The following is a 20,894-nucleotide window of genomic DNA, read 5'->3' on the forward strand; positions in this document are numbered from 1 at the left end:
TCTAATGCAATCTTTTTTGTAGATTCCCTATTTCTAATAAGACGCACATTTAATGTTAAGCTTCTGGTGTTTTGTTTGATTAAATAGGACCCAGTTATACCCGATTTCACCCTGTGGATAAAGCCCCATTTAAAAGCATTATTTAAAATTCAACATTTAACCTCTCCAGTTGTCTTTTTTCATGCACAGCGTGTGACTGTGACCCTCGCGGGATCGAGACCTCTCAGTGTAACCGGGTGACGGGGCACTGTTCCTGCCGGCAGGGCGTGTCGGGCGTGCGCTGTGACCAGTGTGCCCGGGGCTTCTCTGGCCAGTTCCCGGATTGTCAGCCCTGCCACCAGTGCTTCGGGGACTGGGACCGGGTGGTGCAGGACCTGGCGAGCCGCACTCGAGCGCTGGCGGGCCGCGCCCAGGAGATCCAGGAGACCGGCCTGACTGGCACCTACGAGAAGAACTTCCGCGAGCTGGAGGAGAAGCTGGCTGAGGCACGGGTCATCGTGAACGCGCGCAATGCCACCGCCCAGGCCATCACCGACCTCATGAAACTCATCAACCAGCTCCGGTCAGTTTAGGCTACTTTTGGCAGTAGCGTAATTTTTATATACAAAAATAAAAACTATTTAGAAATCTGCTGTTTTCCTACTTGAAATAAATGATGACAATTTGGAGAAGAATCCAGCCCTTTGGGTATACTGGTAGTTGTTCCATTTTCACCCAAGAAAATCACTGTTGGATAGAAATACTACTGTTGTTTAATAACTTAGGACCAAACCTGTAAAACACGTAGGAGACTCACACACACTGTTAATCCATTACATGATTTAGATCTTTACATTGTACATCAATTGACCACAACCCAATGTGTTTGTGTTCCTACAGTTGCAAGTACTGTCCCTTTTCAAATCCCATGCTTTTGTTTCCAAAGTGATATTAACTGGGGTGGAAATCAGTTGACTTTTAATCTGAGTAATTGTCCTCATTGACTGCTGTTAACCAGTGCTTTGGATGAGCGAAAGTTTACTGTACTTTTGATCAGATTACAACAGTTCTTCACATGTAGTCTAAATGAAATGTTCAGTTTCTCTACCGTACTGTTTGTCTTTCTCTTTTTTTGCAGATACTTTACCATAATACACAATTCTAGTGGTATTGGAAGTCCTTTTGTATTTTTTGGAAGTACCATTAACTGATACTCTTTCGACTCTTGCTAGAAACAAGATTGATGAGACAACAGGCTCTCTGGACAAGATCGAGAGGGACCTGACGAGCGTGCAAGACAGCAACTTCGCAGCGAGCAACGATCTGAGCGCTCTGGAGCGAGAGACCCGGGCTCTCAACCTGTCTGCCAGCAAGCTCGGACAACAGCTCGACACGCTCAAGAACTCTAACTTCCTGGGTACAGGCGGGGCAGGACATCCTCTCGCAGGATGGGTGGAGGGGGGGCAGACACATCCTGTCACAGGCTGCAGGACATGGGGGGGGCACAAATTACTCGTGAAGTGTCAATGAAGATTGCTTCAGAAAGTTATGTGTAAATTAATACATAAAGTCCAAACCATGTAGCTAATATCGTACACTGAGTGCTTTATAATATAAATACTGGTATTTCTATTACTGGGTGCTACCTCCAGGATCAGTTTCCCAAATATCCCAATATTGATCACAATTGATATAAGCAGAGGTGCAACACCATAACAGTAGATCGTAGATCACATTATTTTAAATTATTATTATTTAAAAAGACAGCCTTCGCCAAGCTTACTTTATAAAGGATGTTATAAAGTACGATCATTGAGGTACAGCACAGTAAGAAATGTGTGTAGAGCAAACAAAAACAGTGGAAACGTATCAACAGTGGGTAACAGCTGGTGAAAATATTATGGAGAGGAAAAGAAGGCAAACAAAAAACAGAATGCATCTTCCTAGACAAACAGATTCTCCTGTGCCCTCACCATAGGTGCCTATGACAGTATCCGCAGCTCCTTTGATAAGTCCCGGGCTGCAGAGCGCCGCGCCAACGAGTCCACTGTCACCACGCCCAGCACTGTCAGCCAATCCGGCGACACCCGACGCAAGACCGAAAGGCTGCTGGCTGAAAAGAAGAACGATTTCAACAAGAAGAACGCGGCCAACAAGCGGTCCTTGATCGACCTGGCTGCCAAGGCTGAGACTCTGGACATGAAAAAAATCAACGAAAAAGTAAGTCTGCAGTCTTTGTGTGTTTAGCTTGATATACAATGGGCCTGGTTTTATTAAAACTAGCAAGAAAACACTGCACCTAACTTGGGTCCCCGTCTGACCTACTTGGTGCGACTGTATGGTGTGAAGGTCATACAGTCAGAGGAGCGCAGGTTTGCATCCTGGCTGTGCCAAGTGGCTGGTCAACGATGGGGATTCCACAGGGAGTGTTGCATAGACAAAAACCTGCAGGGACTCCTCATGCTACAGCAGACCCTACTGGCCAGGACACCTGCAGGGATTGCCTTTGTCCTCCAGAGGCCAGTAGCTTGCCAGCATTTTCAAGCAATTGGCTTGGTTTTGCGATCAGAGTACATTTTCTTACCCCTCATTGGTATAAAAATTTCTTGCAAGTTCCAGACTTTTATTTTGTTGCACTTTAAGTTGTGTCAGATGTCAGATGGTTGCATATAGAGTGAATCTACAGTGGTGTGACAAGGTAAATGGACGACACCCAACTCAAATGTGATAATTAAGTCTGGAAAGCTAAACAATCAACAGAAAAGTGACAAGGCAGTTGTTGGATCCAGAACATTCTAGCCAATTAGCAATCCGTAGTATGAACCAATCAAAGAACAATATGTTTTTTCAACATATTGATCTTTAAAATGTTTAGAACAGCTGCCTCTTGGTTGTGTTTCACTCTGTTCTGTTATCTCTCGCCCCCTTCTCCAGGTATGTGGAGCCCCCGGTGACGCCCCCTGTGCTGAGAGCCCTTGTGGGGGAGCGGGTTGCCGTGACGACGAGGGAAACAGGCACTGCGGCGGTCTGAACTGTAACGGAGCGGTGGCAACGGCGAATAATGCTCTGGAGAGAGCCAAGTATGCAGAGAAAGAGCTGAGCAAGGCCATCAGTGAGGTGGATGAGCTCTTCCAGAAGGTGAGGCGCTGTCTGTATTGAACCAAACACACAAAAAATCAAACCAGGGGTCCCAGGGGCTCATCCAGTAAAGTCAAGGTGAGTCGCATGATCTGGAGCTCGTTGGCTCGAATCCTGGTCACGCTGAATTGTCGATCTTGGCTTCTCCACTCCTGTGGGTTAAGGTGGGAAATCTTCTGGGGGTAGTTAATTCATGGGTTTTCGGTGACCCCACTGAGCCAGATGTAGACTCTGTAGTTCATTAGTTTGGAAAGATTTGTTGCTGTGAGTGGGTTTCATTGGCGATATTCGAATCGGACATTTCATATTGGGAGAAATTAGGGTAAAATTGATTATAATGATAAAAGGAAATACAAACAAAATACAAATGATTACTAACAAGCTTGTGTTTTTAGGTGGCCCAGGCCAAAGTGAAAGCTGATGAGGCCAAAGTGAGGGCACAGGCAGCGCTGGACAAGGCCAACGCCACCAAGGCTAAAGTGGATCGCTCTAACAAAGACCTGAGAGACCTGATCAAGCAGATCCGTGGCTTCCTCACGCGTGAGCCCCCTCCCTTAACAATAACATCATCAGCTGTCAAGGGCATACTTGTTTTAGGCTCTACTTGCACAGCAGCTTTTTTTTCTACCGTCTCTAGTTTGCTTTTCTCTATTCTGTAATAGAAGTTTCCTGTACAAAATAGTCATGTTGTGTCCAACAACAACATCTGAAAGGCTCAATCTGCCATACATATAGAGTATGGTATGGATGAAGAACTATAAACAAATAAGCTCTACAGTACATGCATTTTAGTCTAGGTTGGAGTGTATGTCAGTCAGTAGGAGATGCAGCTGATTGGTTATCTAAAGAAGCCAGTGAAGGGGTGGGGACAATTTCACCTCTGGGTGAAGGTACCCAGCAGGTGCAAGACAGACTAAAAAAGAGATTGCTTTAACCTGGTGTAGTGCTTAAATCTGTGTTTCTTTCCAAACTGCACATTTGAGATACACACAAAGAATGGATGTTAACTGCGGACAAAATTTAGGAACTATTTTGTTGGCTACAATTACTTTAAATATGTCTATACACTAAAGCCTATCTAATCTTTATGTTGTAATTTCCATCTGATAGATGCCATCTGATACTTGCTATCTGACACAAAGAAGTTTCAGGTGGGCAGTATTAACCCTTTGCGGTCCTATGTCGGACCTGGTCCGACATTGCAATTATTCCTATCCGGTCCAGTGTCGGACCCTGTCCGACATCATCAAAAAAACGCAAAAAACGGGTTTCTAGTCGTTTTTTCTCCGGAAAAAGCCGAGAAAACCATTCAATGGCCGAGTGGGAGCGACAGGAGCCGAGACAAGCCGAAAAAAAAAAAAGGGCATATCTCATGAATAGTCATACTTGCCCCTGGCATCAGATAGGGGCGGTCATAAGGAAACAAGCTGGCTGATACTGCATCAGCGCTCAGAGAATATCACTGACATTTGCAGAGCTTTTTTTAGATGTTATAGTAATAAAATAATGACTTGGATCGCATTATTGAGGAGTTTGGTGATAAAATGAGTGATCAGGAGATGATTGATCGGTATGTACGACTATTATTATTATTTATTTATTTATAAGCATATGTGAAAGCGATACCGAACAAAAGGGTGGGGCGGGGCTGGAGATGCCTAGTGAGTGCTTTGTTGATATGCAGGGCCTTTTAAACCCGTTTGACTGTGGAAAAAAAATAATTTTAAACAGCGTGTCTAAAATTAACTGCGCGTGTGAAAATAAATTGGACCGGACACGCCTGACACGCGCTTAATAAATGGACTGCAAAGGGTTAATATAGTATTTATAAACGACACCTTCTTGAGTGGAGTGTGGTAGCGAGCCCCTGACTTCAGAGGCGCTGTTTGAGGATGCTGTGTCTCCACAGAGGATGGGGCGGACCCTGACAGCATTGAGATGGTGGCCAGCCATGTCCTGGAGCTCTCCATCCCCGCCTCCCCACAGCAGATCAGACACCTGGCTGAGGAGATCAAGGACCGAGTCAACAGCCTCTCCAACGTGGACGCCATCCTGGAGCAGACCAATGACGACGTGCGCAAAGCAGAGCAGCTTCTGCAGGACGCCAAGAGAGCCAGGTACTGAGGAGCCCTTTGAAAAGTTTACCACCGCATTTCTGCACGGTGGCTTTGCACTTTCCCCATGGTTATACAATATATATTTTACCATGTCTTATAAATGTGCTTTACCAGACCTCTCTGTGCTTTACAATGCTTACCTACATTTTACCATGCTTTCACTGTGTTTTTGTAAGGGAGAGGGCAGGCATGCTGGTCTGGGCTCACAAAACAACATTCAAACAAAAGAAAAACATGTCACGGCTTTTAAATTTGAACTACCAATAGAAACTAGTCAAATCCTTTGACAAAAGTTTAGACTAGAAGTCAGTGTCTAGACAATATCTATCATAAACTGCTAATGTGTGACACAATGATGGCCATGTTTTAGGGTAGCCAAGAGGGTCATAGTCAGTCCTTGGTGGGGTGTCATTGCCTTGTACTGTACTTCACAGAAATGTACTTGTTTCATTTAATATTTCTACAATCTTACATGTCAGCGTTTTGTTATGGACAACTCAGATCTAACTGAGCCAACACATACCAGTGTGTGAAGATGATGTATAGATATTGAACTAAAGAAACTTCAGTGCAGAAGCAGTCCTGTGAATTTGGGTTCATAACCTAATAGGGGAAAGGGTGTGTCAAACCAAGCACTCTGATTCAACTGTCTCAGTACCATTAAAAAACTGTATTAACACAGCTGAAAGTGTGTGGTTATACTGAGACGACTCACATGGCTGTGCCTCACAACACACCTGGACCCTGGGTCTTGGTGCAACCTCTTGTTTGCCTGTTCTTGCTTGCTTAGAAATCAATTGCACAGGCAGTGTTTTTCTTTTTATTTGGCTGCTTGGCCCACAGAGGGGTTGCCGTTGTCTCTATGGAAGTGCTTCTCTATAACTGCCTTGTCTCTCCGTTCACCCCCAGGACTCGCGCAGAGAGCGTGAAGAACACGGCAGAGACGGTAAAGCAGGCTTTAGAAGATGCTCGCCGGGCACAGGCCGCTGCTGAGAAAGCAATTCAGCGAGCCAAGAGCGACATCGGTCAGACTGAGGACAGACTGGCACAGGTAAAACAATAGGGCGGCTGCTGATTTCTCGGAGATCTCTCGTCCAGCAACATCAGGTAAAAAGCATCTTTTATCCACTGTGCTTGAAGGCTGTAGAAATTTGAATGTGCTGAGTAAACACGCTGTATAACTCCCAAGCAGCCACAAGAAACCCTTATCCAATAACTGTATAGCCAACACATACAATAGATTATTGGAATAATAAAGGCAGGCAGGCTTGCAGACTTTAGAGGATAGTGAACCCATTGCAGGGTGGCACCCATTCTTTACCTCCTTTCTTCTCTCAGATCCAGTCAGAGACTGCTGCCAGTGAGAAGAACCTGAACGATGCCATGGACCGCCTGGGCATGCTGGGTGGACAGATCGAGGTCCTGAAGACCAAGCGTGCCAACAACAGCCTGGTGGCGTCCAGGGCAGAGGAGACAGCCACCATGGCACGGGACAAAGCGAACGAGGCTAAGCAGGTAAGCACAGGGTGACAGTTCGAGAGACGATGCATTATCTCCTGCTGGCGATTAAATATCTAAGTATGTACATATGTGATATAGTGCCCCTCGTGGTCATGGGTGGCAGGACACTATGAGTGATGGTGAAATCAATCTTCTTGGAGCTCGAACTAAACTTGAAACCTCTGTTGTCTCCACACTATGATTAAAGGGGGGAAGGCTAGTCCTTTTCCCCCACTAGCAAATACAAGCAACTCTCCTGCTGCAGTCTAGCTCTCTTCCCTGGTGGACCCACTCACACTGGAGAGGTTTCTATAGGCTGGGAGATTGGTTTCAGGGAAAAGTAAAATTATTGTCAAGGCTTCATTAATGTATTACGTTTTTTAACTCTGCCAATCTTGTAGCCTGCCCTCAACTCCGCCCACAGTAAAGCTAAAATGTATCCCACAACTCCACAGAACTGCAGACTACAAAATTTCGAAGGAAGCTCATGGTCCAAGTGCCCTATAATTTCATCACAACGTACTTCTATTCCACTTCACTTATTTCTCTCTATATCTGGAGAACCGGTTATCCAGCTGTCATGAAAGTTATTGAGACTATAAGATTTCTGACTGTAAGAGCTAAACAAAACAATTTAAATGCAATACATATAACAGAGGAAATTCCATTCGGTCAGTCCAGACATTTGGCCATCTATATGTCACACTAACATTTTCGCATGTGTCTGGATAACCGCTTATGAAATTTGTCATGAAATTTGTTCATCCAACTTTCCATCATACTGATAGTCGCTTAAATCTTGAATTCACAGACGTGGCTGGTGATGCATGTTACTGACATACTTGTTATTGTTATTGAAGTAGGATAATTGCTAGCGGTTCCTCAGTGTGGAAGGTATTCCGAGGGCCTCCTGTTCATTTCTCCCCATGTTTGTTTCCCTGCAGCTCTTAGATGGCGAGCTCACTGACAAGTACAGAACGGTGCAGGACCTCGTCGACAGGAAAGCCAAAACCGTCCAAGAGGCCAAACAAAAAGCAGAGAAACTGCGAGACGAGGCCAAGAAGCTACTCAAGGAGGCCCAGAACAAGCTGCAGAGACTGAATGGTAGGAGCAGGAAGGGCACTGAGGCCTACAGCCTGTGCAATGAGTTCTGGTGGGCTTGAGCAAACTACCAAAAATAACAGTTGTGTGGCCGCTGAAAATTACTTGACGTGTTCAATACTACACAACTTAAGAACCTTATGAAGATGTACTATTCCATATTGGACACGCAGGGGATATATATTTGTAGACATTATAGGGAGATATGTATATCCCCTCAGACACAGTGGCGCCTTGTATATGTATTGCATGTCACACTTACCGTTGCAGCTCATCCATTTGTAATGATACTTTGCATGGATATTCGTTACAGTTGTTCCCCATACCGTGATTGTAGGTCATGGTATTGATAGGGTACCTGAGGATGATCTATTGAGGGATATATCTTGGGAGTCCATGATAAATGCTTGAGTCAAAGTGTTTGTCAGTTAAAGTCAATACTAATAAGAAAACTAGTTATGAAATGAAACTTTGTCCATTTATTTTGTGATAATATCTATTTACAAAGTTTAAGTTGTTGTTTAAATAGTGTTTTTTTTTTTTTTTTAAATAGTCCACAACAGTTTCAGGAACTTAAAACGAAAACATATTCATAAAAACACTCAGGAGTTAACGCTTTGCGAATAGAGACAATAATTATATAATACTGTATTGAAATGCATTGACAAAGATACGAATATATTAAGATAGCCAACATCACTTCTTCTCACAGGAATGTTAGAGCTACTTCACCTTGTTTCTTTTTAGTCTTGATGAATATCTTCTGATTAAGTGTTTAACGTTTTGTTGTAACTGTAGCATCAAGAACTACAGACAATGATGGGGGTGCATGTATACATAATAATACAGAACTTTGTAAAATGACAAATATTTCAACTTAGAAGTATGTCTCAATTTTTATCAAACAGTTTAATGTTTCTTTTAGTATTACAACTTATGTATGAACTACCGAAGGATAACTTCATTGTGTTTCTTTTTTTTCCTGTCTGTAGACCTAGAGATAGATTACGAGGAGAATGAGAAAACGCTAGAGAGCAAAGCCAGGCAGCTCGACGGACTGGAGGACAAAATGAGAGGGATCCTGAAAGACATCAACCAGCAGATCCAAATCTACAACACCTGCCAGTAACACACGCTCACTCACAGCCAGCAACCACACTAGGGCACTCCCAGAGCTTCTGAACAACTGCTGGCCCTGCAAATGGTGCCCCCTAGTGTTACAGAGGCTTTACTCCAGTCAGAAGCTCCAGCGTTCACACTTAGTTTTTAATATGTTCCTTTTTTTTTTTTGTGGTTTGGTGTAAACACAGTCCTTAATCAGGCAATAGACCTTTGGCTGAAATTAGAAGTACAGTTTCTGGCTAAGAGAACACCCCCTGGGAAGCAAGTGAAGTGTTGACCACCAGACACAATATGTGTCAATCAATAAATAAATATGTATTACTTTTCATGACGCACATGCATCAACATATGAAATGAACAGAATGAGAGAAAAGAAATAGGCAAGTGTATGTTATAAACTATAATAATAAAGTAACTGCAAAACTAAATTAGCACACCACCCCTACACATGTTAAAAAATACAACAGTAGCTCTAGATTAATCATGAGTACATGTACAATATTCAAGACATGCACAAAATTATTTACCAGAATGGTGAAGCGACTCACCAGAACGGGAAACACCAAACTGCTCAGTGACTTGTGTCTGATTCAGGTTTTTTTCAAGAGCTTGAACAATTTGTTCAATTTGTTTACATGCCATTCTGTAGTGATGAGGTGCACTCATGAATATCAGAATACAAAAAGAGGCAATGATAAAAGACGAAAATATTTAATAAACCAATCAGTGTGCCTCAAGACACTCTCGCGATGAAGTCACTTGAAAAGATTGAATATCCATTTTAATTTAAGTTTGATGATGATGAATTATCAGGTTACAAAACAGTACTGTATTAGTTGTGAATGAATCACTATCGCTGCCAAAAATGAGTTATTTCAAGCGAAGTTCCTGTTCCTTTAGGTGGAGCATTTACAATGGGAAAAATCTGTTTCACCACAAGGGTGTTCTCTTAGACAAAGTGTTCTCTTAGGAGATGTCCCTATACGCGGAGACTACTGTAATAAAAAAAATAGCTTTTGAAAAACGTGTCTTCATGTCTTCTTTTAGAGGCAAAAAACAACAGGTGTACAAAATAAAGAATTCTCTCACTTCCGTATCATTAATGGGATTTGGTTTCCAATTCTTTGTCTCACATTGATCATGCAAAAAGCCCTTGTGGGGAAGTACACTTTTATAGAGAAAATGTGGCTATGAACCATGATGAGCTCAAACGTTTAAAAAATACGTTTTAAGGATATAATGAAAAATGGAAACAATACAAGCATTGGGAATTCCATGAATAATACTGTACATGGATGGGAGTTGTTTAATGATGTACACCCTACTGTATGTCCTGCCTTTAAAGTTCCTTCAGCCAAGAGTCTCAATTGAAGCCTTGCTGAGCTGAAGATGTTAACTCGTACCAACCTTTCAAATATACTTTCAAGAAAATATAAATTATTATTCTATAGCATATGGCAAGAAAATATTTTTAACAGGTGCCAGCTATAGAAGATATTTTCCTCATGGATCAGATATAATATATATAATATGTGATGTCAACAATGTGAGTTACCATCTTCTTACCCATAAAATAGGACTTTAAGTTGCTATGTTGTAAACAACATAATGGAGTTTATTTGGTCAACCTATTCACTGTATGCTGTTTTAGAGCGTTTTACAGCACCAGTGAATCCACCTGGATTTCATCACCACTTATTTTAAGGAATAATCCTAGAATAACCAAGGATGTAATCCAGGGTGATTCCCCAATGCTGTAAAATGCTCTGAAATAATCCAGCTGGCATACTGGCAGTGTACAGGGTGATCAAATCAACCCCAGTGTCAGAAAATACTTGTATTGTGTAAGCAATCCAAAACTGGATCCCTGCTAATAGTGAAAGAAATACTGTTCTGCATTCTATAGTTTGTACACCATAGTTTTTACTTCTCTTCTTTTTGTTCTGGACATCCAATCAAAGGGTGTGTATTTTTACTGTTGTTAAAGTGCTTTTTACCAGAGAGAGAGCAGGTAGGCTGGAGTATATCAGTCTTTGATAATACAGCATATGTTTTCTTTCACTGTTGGCAGGACATGCGGTTCCCTTTTGGCAACGGTTATTAATGACAGACTAGTATGTGTACCTGCCTTCGCAAACCTTATTCCTTCCAGACAGACGACTAGGATCTTGACGAACCTTGTCAACATTCTCAAAGCTTTTTGCTCCAAATTGTTATTAGTGAAAGAAAAAATAAATCGTAATTATAAAACTACTGTAACACACTTAAATGTTGTTTATTTCTGGTTTGGTGACGATTTGGGTAAAAAAAAAACATTATTTTTTGTTGTGTTTTAACATTTTAATTGGATTTCTCTATTGATATATTTTTTTTTTTTTACGTTTTTTTTTTTCTTTGAATTTTTCTAATATAAATATTTTTTCAAGCCTGTTTTGGTGTATTATAGTCTATGATAGTTTCATAAACATCAAACTATCTATCCAAAACAAATGCAAGATTAAAAAGAGAAAAATAAAGGCACGATTCTTTTAGAAATGTTTTGGTTCAGCACAGCAAGTAAATGAGTTATGAAGGAGACACCTCTGTCTGGAGGAATAAGATTTAGGATGCATGCTCTTTAGAGGATAAGCTTTTGGAAACATTAACAGTGTTGTCATTGGCTCAGCTGGGAAACAAACTGGGACACACTACTGTAGATCACAAGCTGTAATAATATTTCCATGGTAGAAATCTCAAGAATGTTCAGGCTGGTTCTCTGAGCTTTTAATGCAAAAGAGAAAAATGACCATTAAATGCCTTTAAAGATCCAATATTTCATATTACTAACATATTACAGTGTAATAAAGCATAGTGATAGCATAGTAAAAACAAAGGTAATAGTAAATCCCAGAGAGGCATGGCAAAGCATGTACATAAACATGGCAAACATAAAACATGCATAAAAAGTTATTTATCAGGTATTTTAATACACTGTGCACTATATCATGGAATAAAAGCTTTTTCCTCTAACTGGTTTGTGATTTTTGTTCTGTGGAGACAAGTATCAAATGATGTCCAGTGAAACTTCATTATTTTTCCTTGTGAATGTCAGCAGCAGGGACTACATTATATCTTGAGAACCACTCATCCACTTGATGAACTTGGTATGGGAATTTCTTAGCATTTAGTAATAGTGTCATGTATAAGGTGGCCTTTCCAGTAGAGGTCTCTATTAAATCAAGTAAGAAACTGAAAGAGGAACTTCTAGCAGAAGGAATTGCAATAAAAAGGTGTATCTGCAAGAGACAAACAACAGGGACAGAGTCAAGGTTTTGTACTGGGGAAGCAGGTGGAGGTGTCCAAGTACATTTGATGCGTCCTCCAGTTATTGCTAACAAGTAATTGGACTTTTTAATGTCCTGAATTTTAGTTGAAATAAATGTCAGTTGTGTGCAGCTCTGAGTCGGCCTGTGCACACAACAGGCTGTGCACTGCTGTGAAGGGGTGCCTGTTCATTTATCCATACTGTACCTTGTCCACTCAGGTGGGGGGGGTTGAATCTGTGAAATAATCCCATGTTTTCAGTGGAGTTAGGTCTATTTCAACTACTAATCACTACTGTGTATTTATTTAATTAACTCCTCTATTTTGAAAAGAGAAACATACCTGTTGATTTTACACAACTAGAACTGAACAACTAATTAATATAATTGTTAAACACTGTGAATTAATTAAAAGACGCTTTGAAATTCTACCACTTCTGTCATTTGACTTCTCCACTTGAAACATTTGTAATTCATAGGACAGGGAGCCCCATTTTCAAAAGAGATATGAGGGGGGGGGGGGGGGGGCGGTTGAGCGCAAGGACACTGTCGCCCCTGCATCCGATTTTCAATATCATAGTTGCGCTGAAAAACTAGCCATGCGTCAGTGCAAGGTTTTGTCAGAACTTTGTGGAGTTTTCAGGGTGTTCCCTGCTGTTTGTTTCAGTTTACCTGAGTCTCTTTGGCTAAGGTGTGTTCTGAGTTGTTCTAAATGAGTCGCAGTTGTTGCAGTGAGCCGTAAAAGGATTTTTATTAAGAATCGCCAGGTGTGTGTGAAATGTGTTAATGAGGGTAACACAAGTGTGTTAAGTTTGTAATTAATGACAGCATATGTGATTTTGACTCAATCTGTACTTAAACACAAACTTAAGCACAGCTAGAGCTATATGGAATTGTGAAACAAACATGGTATTACGTCTTCTACAGTAGAATGCTTGAGGAAAGAATGAGAAGGGGAAGAAGATACCCTGAGTATATGGACCAGAGTGACTTTTCTTGACCAGTCAGATGAACATGTCATGTCTTAGAGAGATACCGGCTTGATGCCTTCTCTTCACTCTCCTTCCTCCCATTCTCGCTCCTTCTCTTCCCTTGTCCTCCTGTGGTGGAACCAGCTACTGGTTATCCTCAGGACTGTTTCCTATTTATATATCTTTTTGTATTTTTTCCTTTATTTTGTATATATTGTATATATGTGTTTGCTTAATTTTGTGCAACTTCTTTAAACAGTGCCTCATTACACATTATCATTCAGTCACGAGGCTAGTTAAGCTCCTTAGGCCTGGCCTGTTATGGAAAATATGCAAAATAAGCACAGGTGTTCAGGCAGGATCTTTGTCTAATTTAGTGCTGCACAAAGTGTGGGGAGAACAAAGAGGAGGTTTTGGTGCATTACAGGGGCCAGCTCTGCTGCCTGCCAAGAAGGAGGGATCTGAAGCAAGAGGGTTACCTTGAACCCCAGTCAAGAGGAGACAGAAAAAGAAGAAAAGAGCCTTCAACTGAACAGTTTTTCTTAAGTATAGCCACACACTGAATTTTCTATAATTAAAAATAAACCTGCACTTTCCAGTTACCAGTTTCTCTGGTTGTGAAATAACAACACTTTGCATTTTTATAGGCTAGAAAGGGGGGATTCTTTCCAGCTGATAGTTTTCCTATAGAAAGAATGCCACATTGACCTTTTCATGAATTATTGTATGTCTGAAGTTTTATTAACTTTTATTTTTATTAACTAAGAAAGCAAAGCGCAGGAACCGGTCAGGAATCTGACTGCGAATATTAAGCTTGCTAGATTATTTTGTTATTAATACATATCAATAATTTGCATACCAACTGAACTTCCTGCCCTGTACTTGTCCTGAGCCAGTAGTTCCTGAAAGTAACAAATTCAAACTAACACTTCAAGCTCCCGGTACTTTCAAAACTAACCATCTTTTCTGAAAATAAGTTTATACCCAATGATAGCCATCTAAACTATGCATTTTTCATCAGCCAAAAATCAAAGTGTTGTTTGATCTTGCGACAGCAACAACTAAAAACTGGTCTAGTAATGTGCTTCTGAAGAAATATCCTGGAGTATATTTTTAGTGGAGGTGTTAAGACAGGATCCAGGCAGGATGTTTAACTAAGATGTTAGTTTGCTGAAATATATTATTATCTTAGATGAAATGTTGAATAAACTTATAATAAACTGACTTGCAAAAGGAAGATACATCTGTTATATATCTCTGTGTACATGTGCAGGATTTCATTTGCATAACAAATCAATCAGTCACATGTGGGACAGCCTTTTTTAAAGTATAGTCTACATATTTGAAGTGGTTTCCAATTTTTGTCCAATCTGTTTTACACATACACTACAGAGCATTCTTATTTAGTGCTCCCAGGACATTAGACTCAAAATAAACACATACAACAAGTTGCTGTTGTTTATGGTCCTTTTAATAGCAGATTTATGTATACATTATTCAATACTAATCACGTGGATAAATACTTGGCAGCAGTATTAATGGCAGCTGTTAAGAGATGTCACAATTAAATTACATGGTATTGATAACACAATGGGCTTTATTTCAGTGGTGTGAGTCTACATCTTCTGTATCATAATTTGAAATTTACCTGTAAAGACAACAAAAACATATCATTAAATATAATAACTATCAACTGGAACAATTTGCACTCCTCCTTCCTGTTTTCTGCTAACTGCTGGTATTTCTTTAATCTCCACCATTGTCCACTGCTGTTCAAGTAGCAGTACTTTAATAGTTTTGCAATAACAATATGGCAATGCAACACAGTATGCATTTGCAATGTCCCTGTTGTGTCCCGAAAGCCCAGCGCTGCACAGAGACAGCTGTGCGGGGAGACAGAAAAGGAGCCGGAGCAGCTGTCTGTTTCTTCCCACAGCCACCTCTGTCTGTGCCTGCTCAGGTTCAGAACCAGCACATGCTCCCTACACTGCAGCAGAGCATCTCAAGTGAATGGAGAGCAGACGGAAGGCAAATTCAAAATGTGGCAATAACTTAACACATAGTGGTAGTCATTAAAACATCATACACTGCTATGGAGCACATCTATCTTGGTCCTTATAAATTTTCTGCAGATACGTATTTAATTTTCACATTTCATTTTCTCTTAGAATTGGATGAAGACCATTTTTACCTTATTCACATTACCTTAATGATCTGCACTCTTTGTTTTTTTTAATGAATTCAATGGTAATCACGTGGTTTCAACATGTGTTTATTGTGTATAATTTACACAGTGTGGCTATGGTATTTTTCACTCCCTGTGTAACAAGTATTAGGACACTACTGTGCCAAAAAGGACGTTTTGTGTTCCATGTTTCAGGTGGGTTCCTAATACCTGCTGCACAGGGACTGAATCTAGAGTGTGGTGAAAGGTTACATTTTACCAGATTTAAAGTGGAAATAAAGTCTGGAAAACCAAACTTCTTATTTCATACTAACTAAAAAATGCTCAATCACGTGAAAATTGGATTGCAAATTAAGTCAATAGCAATCTCGTAGTTTCAATCTTTGTTGATCAATGACTACAACTTGAGCCCCTACACCTAAAGTTGCTATTGAGAGATATAAATTGGGTTGTCCGCATGGTCTACCTTTTTTTAAAGTATAAAGTGCGCGGAAGGATAAATATGTAGAATATATTTTGGTGTAAAACAGACCATGAAGTAGATTTCATGCATCTATAAATAAACACTTACACGCAGGCATTGTTGAAACTTCTGCTGTCACAATACTCTTGACCCCGAGGTTTGATAGCCCGCCTCTCACCAGCCCACAGCTAAATGCTAAATACTGGTAAAGAGAGATGTATGGTAATTCTGTACAGAGCATTCCCAGTGGAAACACTTTCATCACTCTGAATATCTAGTCCCTCATGCAGCAGACTGCCTCCTAATTAATAGGAAGTTACAACTGTGGACTGTGATCCTAGTTTTAAATCTCAGATCATTTATTAAACTGTATTTATTTAACGGTACATTAATTATATTAACATCTTGCTTTCTTGTTTTCTGGTATTAAACATGGCTAAACTGGGCAGTTTGTTTTATGCACCGTCTTTTTTTTTTTTTTTTATCTGCAGCTGAATCCATTCTGAATTTAGACAGGATCAAATATGACAGGTTCTACTCTATATGAAAAGGCTGCATTCTGCTATGTGTATCGTGATGCCTAATGCCAGTGTGATAAAAAGATAAAAACCATAAACTAATGACAAACCTGTTAGGTCAGTAAATAGGTTTTTCAAACAAACACATTGTATAACAGATTGTTGCAAGAGTTACAAAACAAAGATCCAGAAAGTCACTCACATTTCTTTGGGGAAAATAATTAAAACTTGTAGCTCCAACCTGACAGAAGCACCTCCAGGCAACCCCCCTATATTTTTCAATGATGTGAATACTCACAACAGGCTTGTCCTTCTACCCTGGTAACCTACCCTCATCAACTAAAACTGGGATACCCCTACACACTATAAAGAGAACAAAGGAAAATAAGTAACTGCTTTAAAAGAAGGAAGGTTTTTTTTGCCTAAGGACCTAAAATTGTACCCAAATAAAACAAATATAAAGCCTGCAGTATATCTAAAGCTCCAGCTAAACAGATCCAGTGGGTCACATGATTTGGTTGCAGCTAATGCACTGGAGTGAGTTTGGTACCTGGATGCAGCAGCAACTTGTCTTTGAAATATCTGAATATTCTTATTTAATTCATAAAATATATTATATTTTTTATTTTACAATTTCATACATCCCATATTTAGTTTTAACTTTAAAATGCATTACATTCATTAGATTATTTGCACAAACAAACTGTATCCATTTGTTTCTCTATTGTAATATTTCTGTCAGTACGAAGTTGTATATATCTTTAGTTTTATTGTGTTTCCTAGAGCAAGCCATTACAATCTAAGCCTTCTATGCCACCCTCCTGCACACTACATTCACGTCTGCTGTAAACCCATTGCTTCAGATGGGTTTAGGCTAAGGACTAGAATAAATCTCGATACAGCAAATTACTGTCTCTTCTACTCTGATGTAAAGGCACTGCATTTTTGTTGTTACTTTCAGCTCACCTTAGGTGCATGTTCTAAATACTGCTTCCCTCCAGACATCTGTGCTAACAGTCTGAACTTGTTATCCTGAAGCACATAAATACCCTAAAGAATTAAAAGAAAGAATATATAATTTTTGTTATTATTTGACTTTACATATTATAAAGATTATACATAAATCAGTCACTGTTCATAGCACTGATTTATATAATGTATGCAAAGACCATGACTTCATCCCTGCTGACAATAACAAAGCACATGTTACTTTGACTAGCTCTTTTGATTGCCAGGGCATTTTACAGCACATGGAAATCCCTCTAAATTGCACCAAGTTATCCTTGGATTACCCCTGAAATAGGACGATTCCTGGTACTGTATAATACAAAAAAAAACTGCTATGGCTTATCCTAGCAGGGTATACTTTAATCAAATCAACCACCAAAGTCAAGCTGCCAAACAATTCAGCTTTTATGTGTTGTTACAAATGCAGTACTTTTTCATTTCTGAACTACTTGGTAGAAAATGCAATTCACCCATTTAAGCATTTAAGTCACCTGATGGTTTGTCCTTAAGTTATCAATTTGCTTTTTAAAAACACTGGTCCAGAAGTCTTTACAGATGAACTTCATCACATCCAACTCATCTTTGAAACGTGCTGTGTCTTTCGTGAACCTTAAGAAAAATACATGAAGAAACAGTTTCGTTTTTGCTTTTTTCTTGAGAAATCAGATCTTCATAAATAGGACACACGTTACCGTATTCAAAGAGTTTTTAAAAGTCTTTTTGATTAAGTTTGGCATTTATAAAACTTTTCTGTTGTTAGTTTTAACATCAGAAGTGGTTTGTGAAAACCAAAAATGTATTTAAAAAGTTTGCAAATTGGGCCCAGCATCTCAAATATGATTAAGTTGTAAAGATAGGCTATACCCTTTAATAGTATAACAGTTCGGCCACTTATGAGTCACTACAGGTCACCATCTTAGTACTTTTTTTCTTTGTGTGTACAGTATTGCACTAAATGTAAAAAGGATAATTGCTGTAACCAATTATTCAGTTTGCTGCCTGAAGGGTCCTCTTGAAATAACTTTGTTAAACTGATGAGTCAAGATTAACCCTCTCCAATGGAAACTCTGTAATTAAACCACCTACCTTTCTATTAATCCTTGTCCAACTCTGAAACCCATGTTTTCCAGTCTGGTAATACACCTTCCATTCTCCTGCCAGAGATACAAATTGAGACCGTCAGTGTGTGTGCATTCAACACTGACAGTGCTTACCTCTGTCAGACAGTCTAGCTCGACATTCCAACACACTATCAGTGTGTGGGGCAGCAGTGTGGAGTAGTGGTCTGGACTCCTGGCCAGAGGGTTGTGGGTTTAATCCCAGGTGGGGGACAATGCTGATGTATCCTTGAGTGAGGTACTTTACCTAGATTGCTCCAATAAAAACCAAACTGTGTTAATGGGTAATTGTATGTCAAAAAGAATGTGATATAATTGTAAGTTGCCCTGGATAAGATGTTCTAGCATGTGCTACAAAATTAATAATACATAATAATATCCAATAGCAATGCAAGGGCTTACTGAGCAATGGAATCACAGTTAAAATGTTACGAGCCATTGTAGAAAAGTACCACAGTGGTAACATGTTTGTATTTTAACACAGACAACATTGCACTACCGGTAACATTTGTATTATAATTGTTGTATACCAAAGGTATTTTTTATTTGTTTCTAGGGCACAAACCTTCATATCACCTGCTATATCAGCCTATATATTGTGTCACGCAAAATGTGTCATGTCAGCACAAACTGATTGAAAAAAACTGACACAGGGCAGGTGTATACTGTATAAAATGTATACAAATCTTAATTTTGTGTTTGTTCAAAATCTGCCCCCTGACTTTGTTATTTATTAGTACCTCTCCACTGTGTCATCAAACAATAAACCAGGGTTCTCCCCAGGAATTCTGTACATCCGGGTGGCAGAGCATTATAGCCGGGAGCACTTTTAACGCAAAAATAAAACTGCCTTACCTTAAATATATAATATGACAAAGAATGAGAATAATAATAATGAATAACAATCCAGCCTAATTCACACCCAGGCTACACTGCTCCATTTACCCTCGATCCTGTGCGATCTTGTTTTGTGTTTCTGGCAGAGCTTGCACATCATACCACCCAATTCCTTGCTGTAAAAAAGCCATTTCTATTTTTTCCCCCCCACATAACATCATACCCACTGTCACAATGTTTCTTTTTTTATGCACGGCCCCTCTTGCGGTTCTTCCAATTCATTTTCTACAAGTTGCTCTTCGTTGACTATAATCAGGCTGTTCTTTTTCATTTTCTACATTTTCTTTTTCCTCGTCCATTTCGATTTGGTAATTTCCACATTCATCAGGTCACCATATGGCTCCGTGTTCAGCGGGACCGTTTATGCATTCCAACTCACAACCCATTGCATTCTGGTACGTTTTACCTGTCTCAGGTACCATTCTTGCCTTTAAGAGAAGCAGGACTACGCTTACCAGAATGCATTGGGTTGTGAGTTGAAAAGCCTGAACTATCCCACACTGTCCCGCTGAACACGGAGCCATATGGTCACCTTACACATTCATTGTCACTATTATTGCTGGGTTTTCCGTAGTTAAAACGGCCTGGGGAGAACCCAACGATCCACTATTCACATATGTGCAAATGATTTTAACGCGCAACCCATCTCTCAAGAGAATGGTACCCCAAATTTTCTGTAAAGATGAACGACTGGGGGTGGGGCATATATTGAACCCTGCAGAAACAATAATCACTATTGGCTGCAGTGTCTGAGAATGACAACTTTCCATAGTTTTGCTTTCTGTGCAGGCTTTGTTGACAGGCCAGGAACCCCGTCCCTGCAACAGTAGGGGTTATAATTAAGATAACTAAGCATTGTTATTATTAATAGTAATCGTATTTAAACACGACCTTACCAGATAACAACCACTACAAATATATGAAAAAAGTCGTCTTTGTGGTTAAAATGTTTTGAACGACAGAATCGTTCAGAACTTACCATTTCCCCTTGTTCAGATGACTTGTACACATATTGTATCAATTCGTTATGAAGGAACTGAAAGAGAGCTTCATCCGCCATCCTGTTCCAAACCTCGCGTTTCTAAGCTAAATGGAATTAGGACTGTTTTACAGCAATAAAGTTAAAATGAAAAATTACAAAATACATTTACACGTCCGCTTTCTCTGGTGACGGTCTACAGTATTGCAGTACTACTGTGTATATACAGAGAACCACGTATATTTTCTAAAATAAAATAGTTCGTGTTACGTCCAACTTTTATAATCGATTTTGATATATTTAATTAAAATTAAATTTGACCGACTCTTAAAAAAACACACAACAAAGAACCAATAACCTTTTATACAATTACAACAAAAAATACCGCTATGGTATACTCCATATAGTATGTTTACACTGTACACCACGGGGTCCTTTGAGTTTCACGTGACAGCTGTCTTCAACTATGCCTGTTTTAAATGTGAAATAGTTACAA

General features: G+C 39.8%; 2 protein-coding genes across 3 annotated transcripts in view; one reads left to right on the plus strand and one right to left on the minus strand.

The window, feature by feature from the left end:
- LOC117414029 (laminin subunit beta-2-like) overlaps window positions 1–11,966 on the plus strand; it is a 57,079-nt gene extending 45,113 nt beyond the window's left edge. For both annotated transcript variants that reach the window (XM_058988829.1, XM_058988830.1), the window contains 10 exons: window positions 190–562; window positions 1,212–1,396; window positions 1,958–2,199; window positions 2,914–3,117; window positions 3,513–3,657; window positions 5,027–5,234; window positions 6,144–6,285; window positions 6,573–6,749; window positions 7,679–7,838; window positions 8,828–11,966. In XM_058988829.1, coding sequence (XP_058844812.1) covers window positions 190–562; window positions 1,212–1,396; window positions 1,958–2,199; window positions 2,914–3,117; window positions 3,513–3,657; window positions 5,027–5,234; window positions 6,144–6,285; window positions 6,573–6,749; window positions 7,679–7,838; window positions 8,828–8,964 — 1,973 coding nt within the window. In that variant the 3' untranslated portion in view covers window positions 8,965–11,966. The remainder of the gene's footprint in view (window positions 1–189; window positions 563–1,211; window positions 1,397–1,957; window positions 2,200–2,913; window positions 3,118–3,512; window positions 3,658–5,026; window positions 5,235–6,143; window positions 6,286–6,572; window positions 6,750–7,678; window positions 7,839–8,827) is intronic.
- Window positions 11,967–14,683: 2,717 nt separating this feature from the next.
- LOC117412006 (trafficking protein particle complex subunit 6B) lies at window positions 14,684–20,841 on the minus strand. The gene is made up of 6 exons (XM_034019926.2): window positions 20,399–20,841; window positions 18,491–18,558; window positions 17,896–18,013; window positions 17,363–17,446; window positions 15,987–16,080; window positions 14,684–14,878 (listed from the first exon to the last, which is right to left on the minus strand). The coding sequence occupies exons 1-6, from the start codon at window positions 20,477–20,479 to the stop codon at window positions 14,847–14,849; spliced, it is 477 nt and encodes a 158-aa protein (XP_033875817.2). The 5' UTR covers window positions 20,480–20,841; the 3' UTR covers window positions 14,684–14,846.
- Between the last annotated feature and the right edge of the window lie 53 nt (window positions 20,842–20,894).

This window comes from Acipenser ruthenus, chromosome 16 (genome assembly GCF_902713425.1).
Source record: "Acipenser ruthenus chromosome 16, fAciRut3.2 maternal haplotype, whole genome shotgun sequence".
NCBI lineage: Eukaryota > Metazoa > Chordata > Actinopteri > Acipenseriformes > Acipenseridae > Acipenser > Acipenser ruthenus.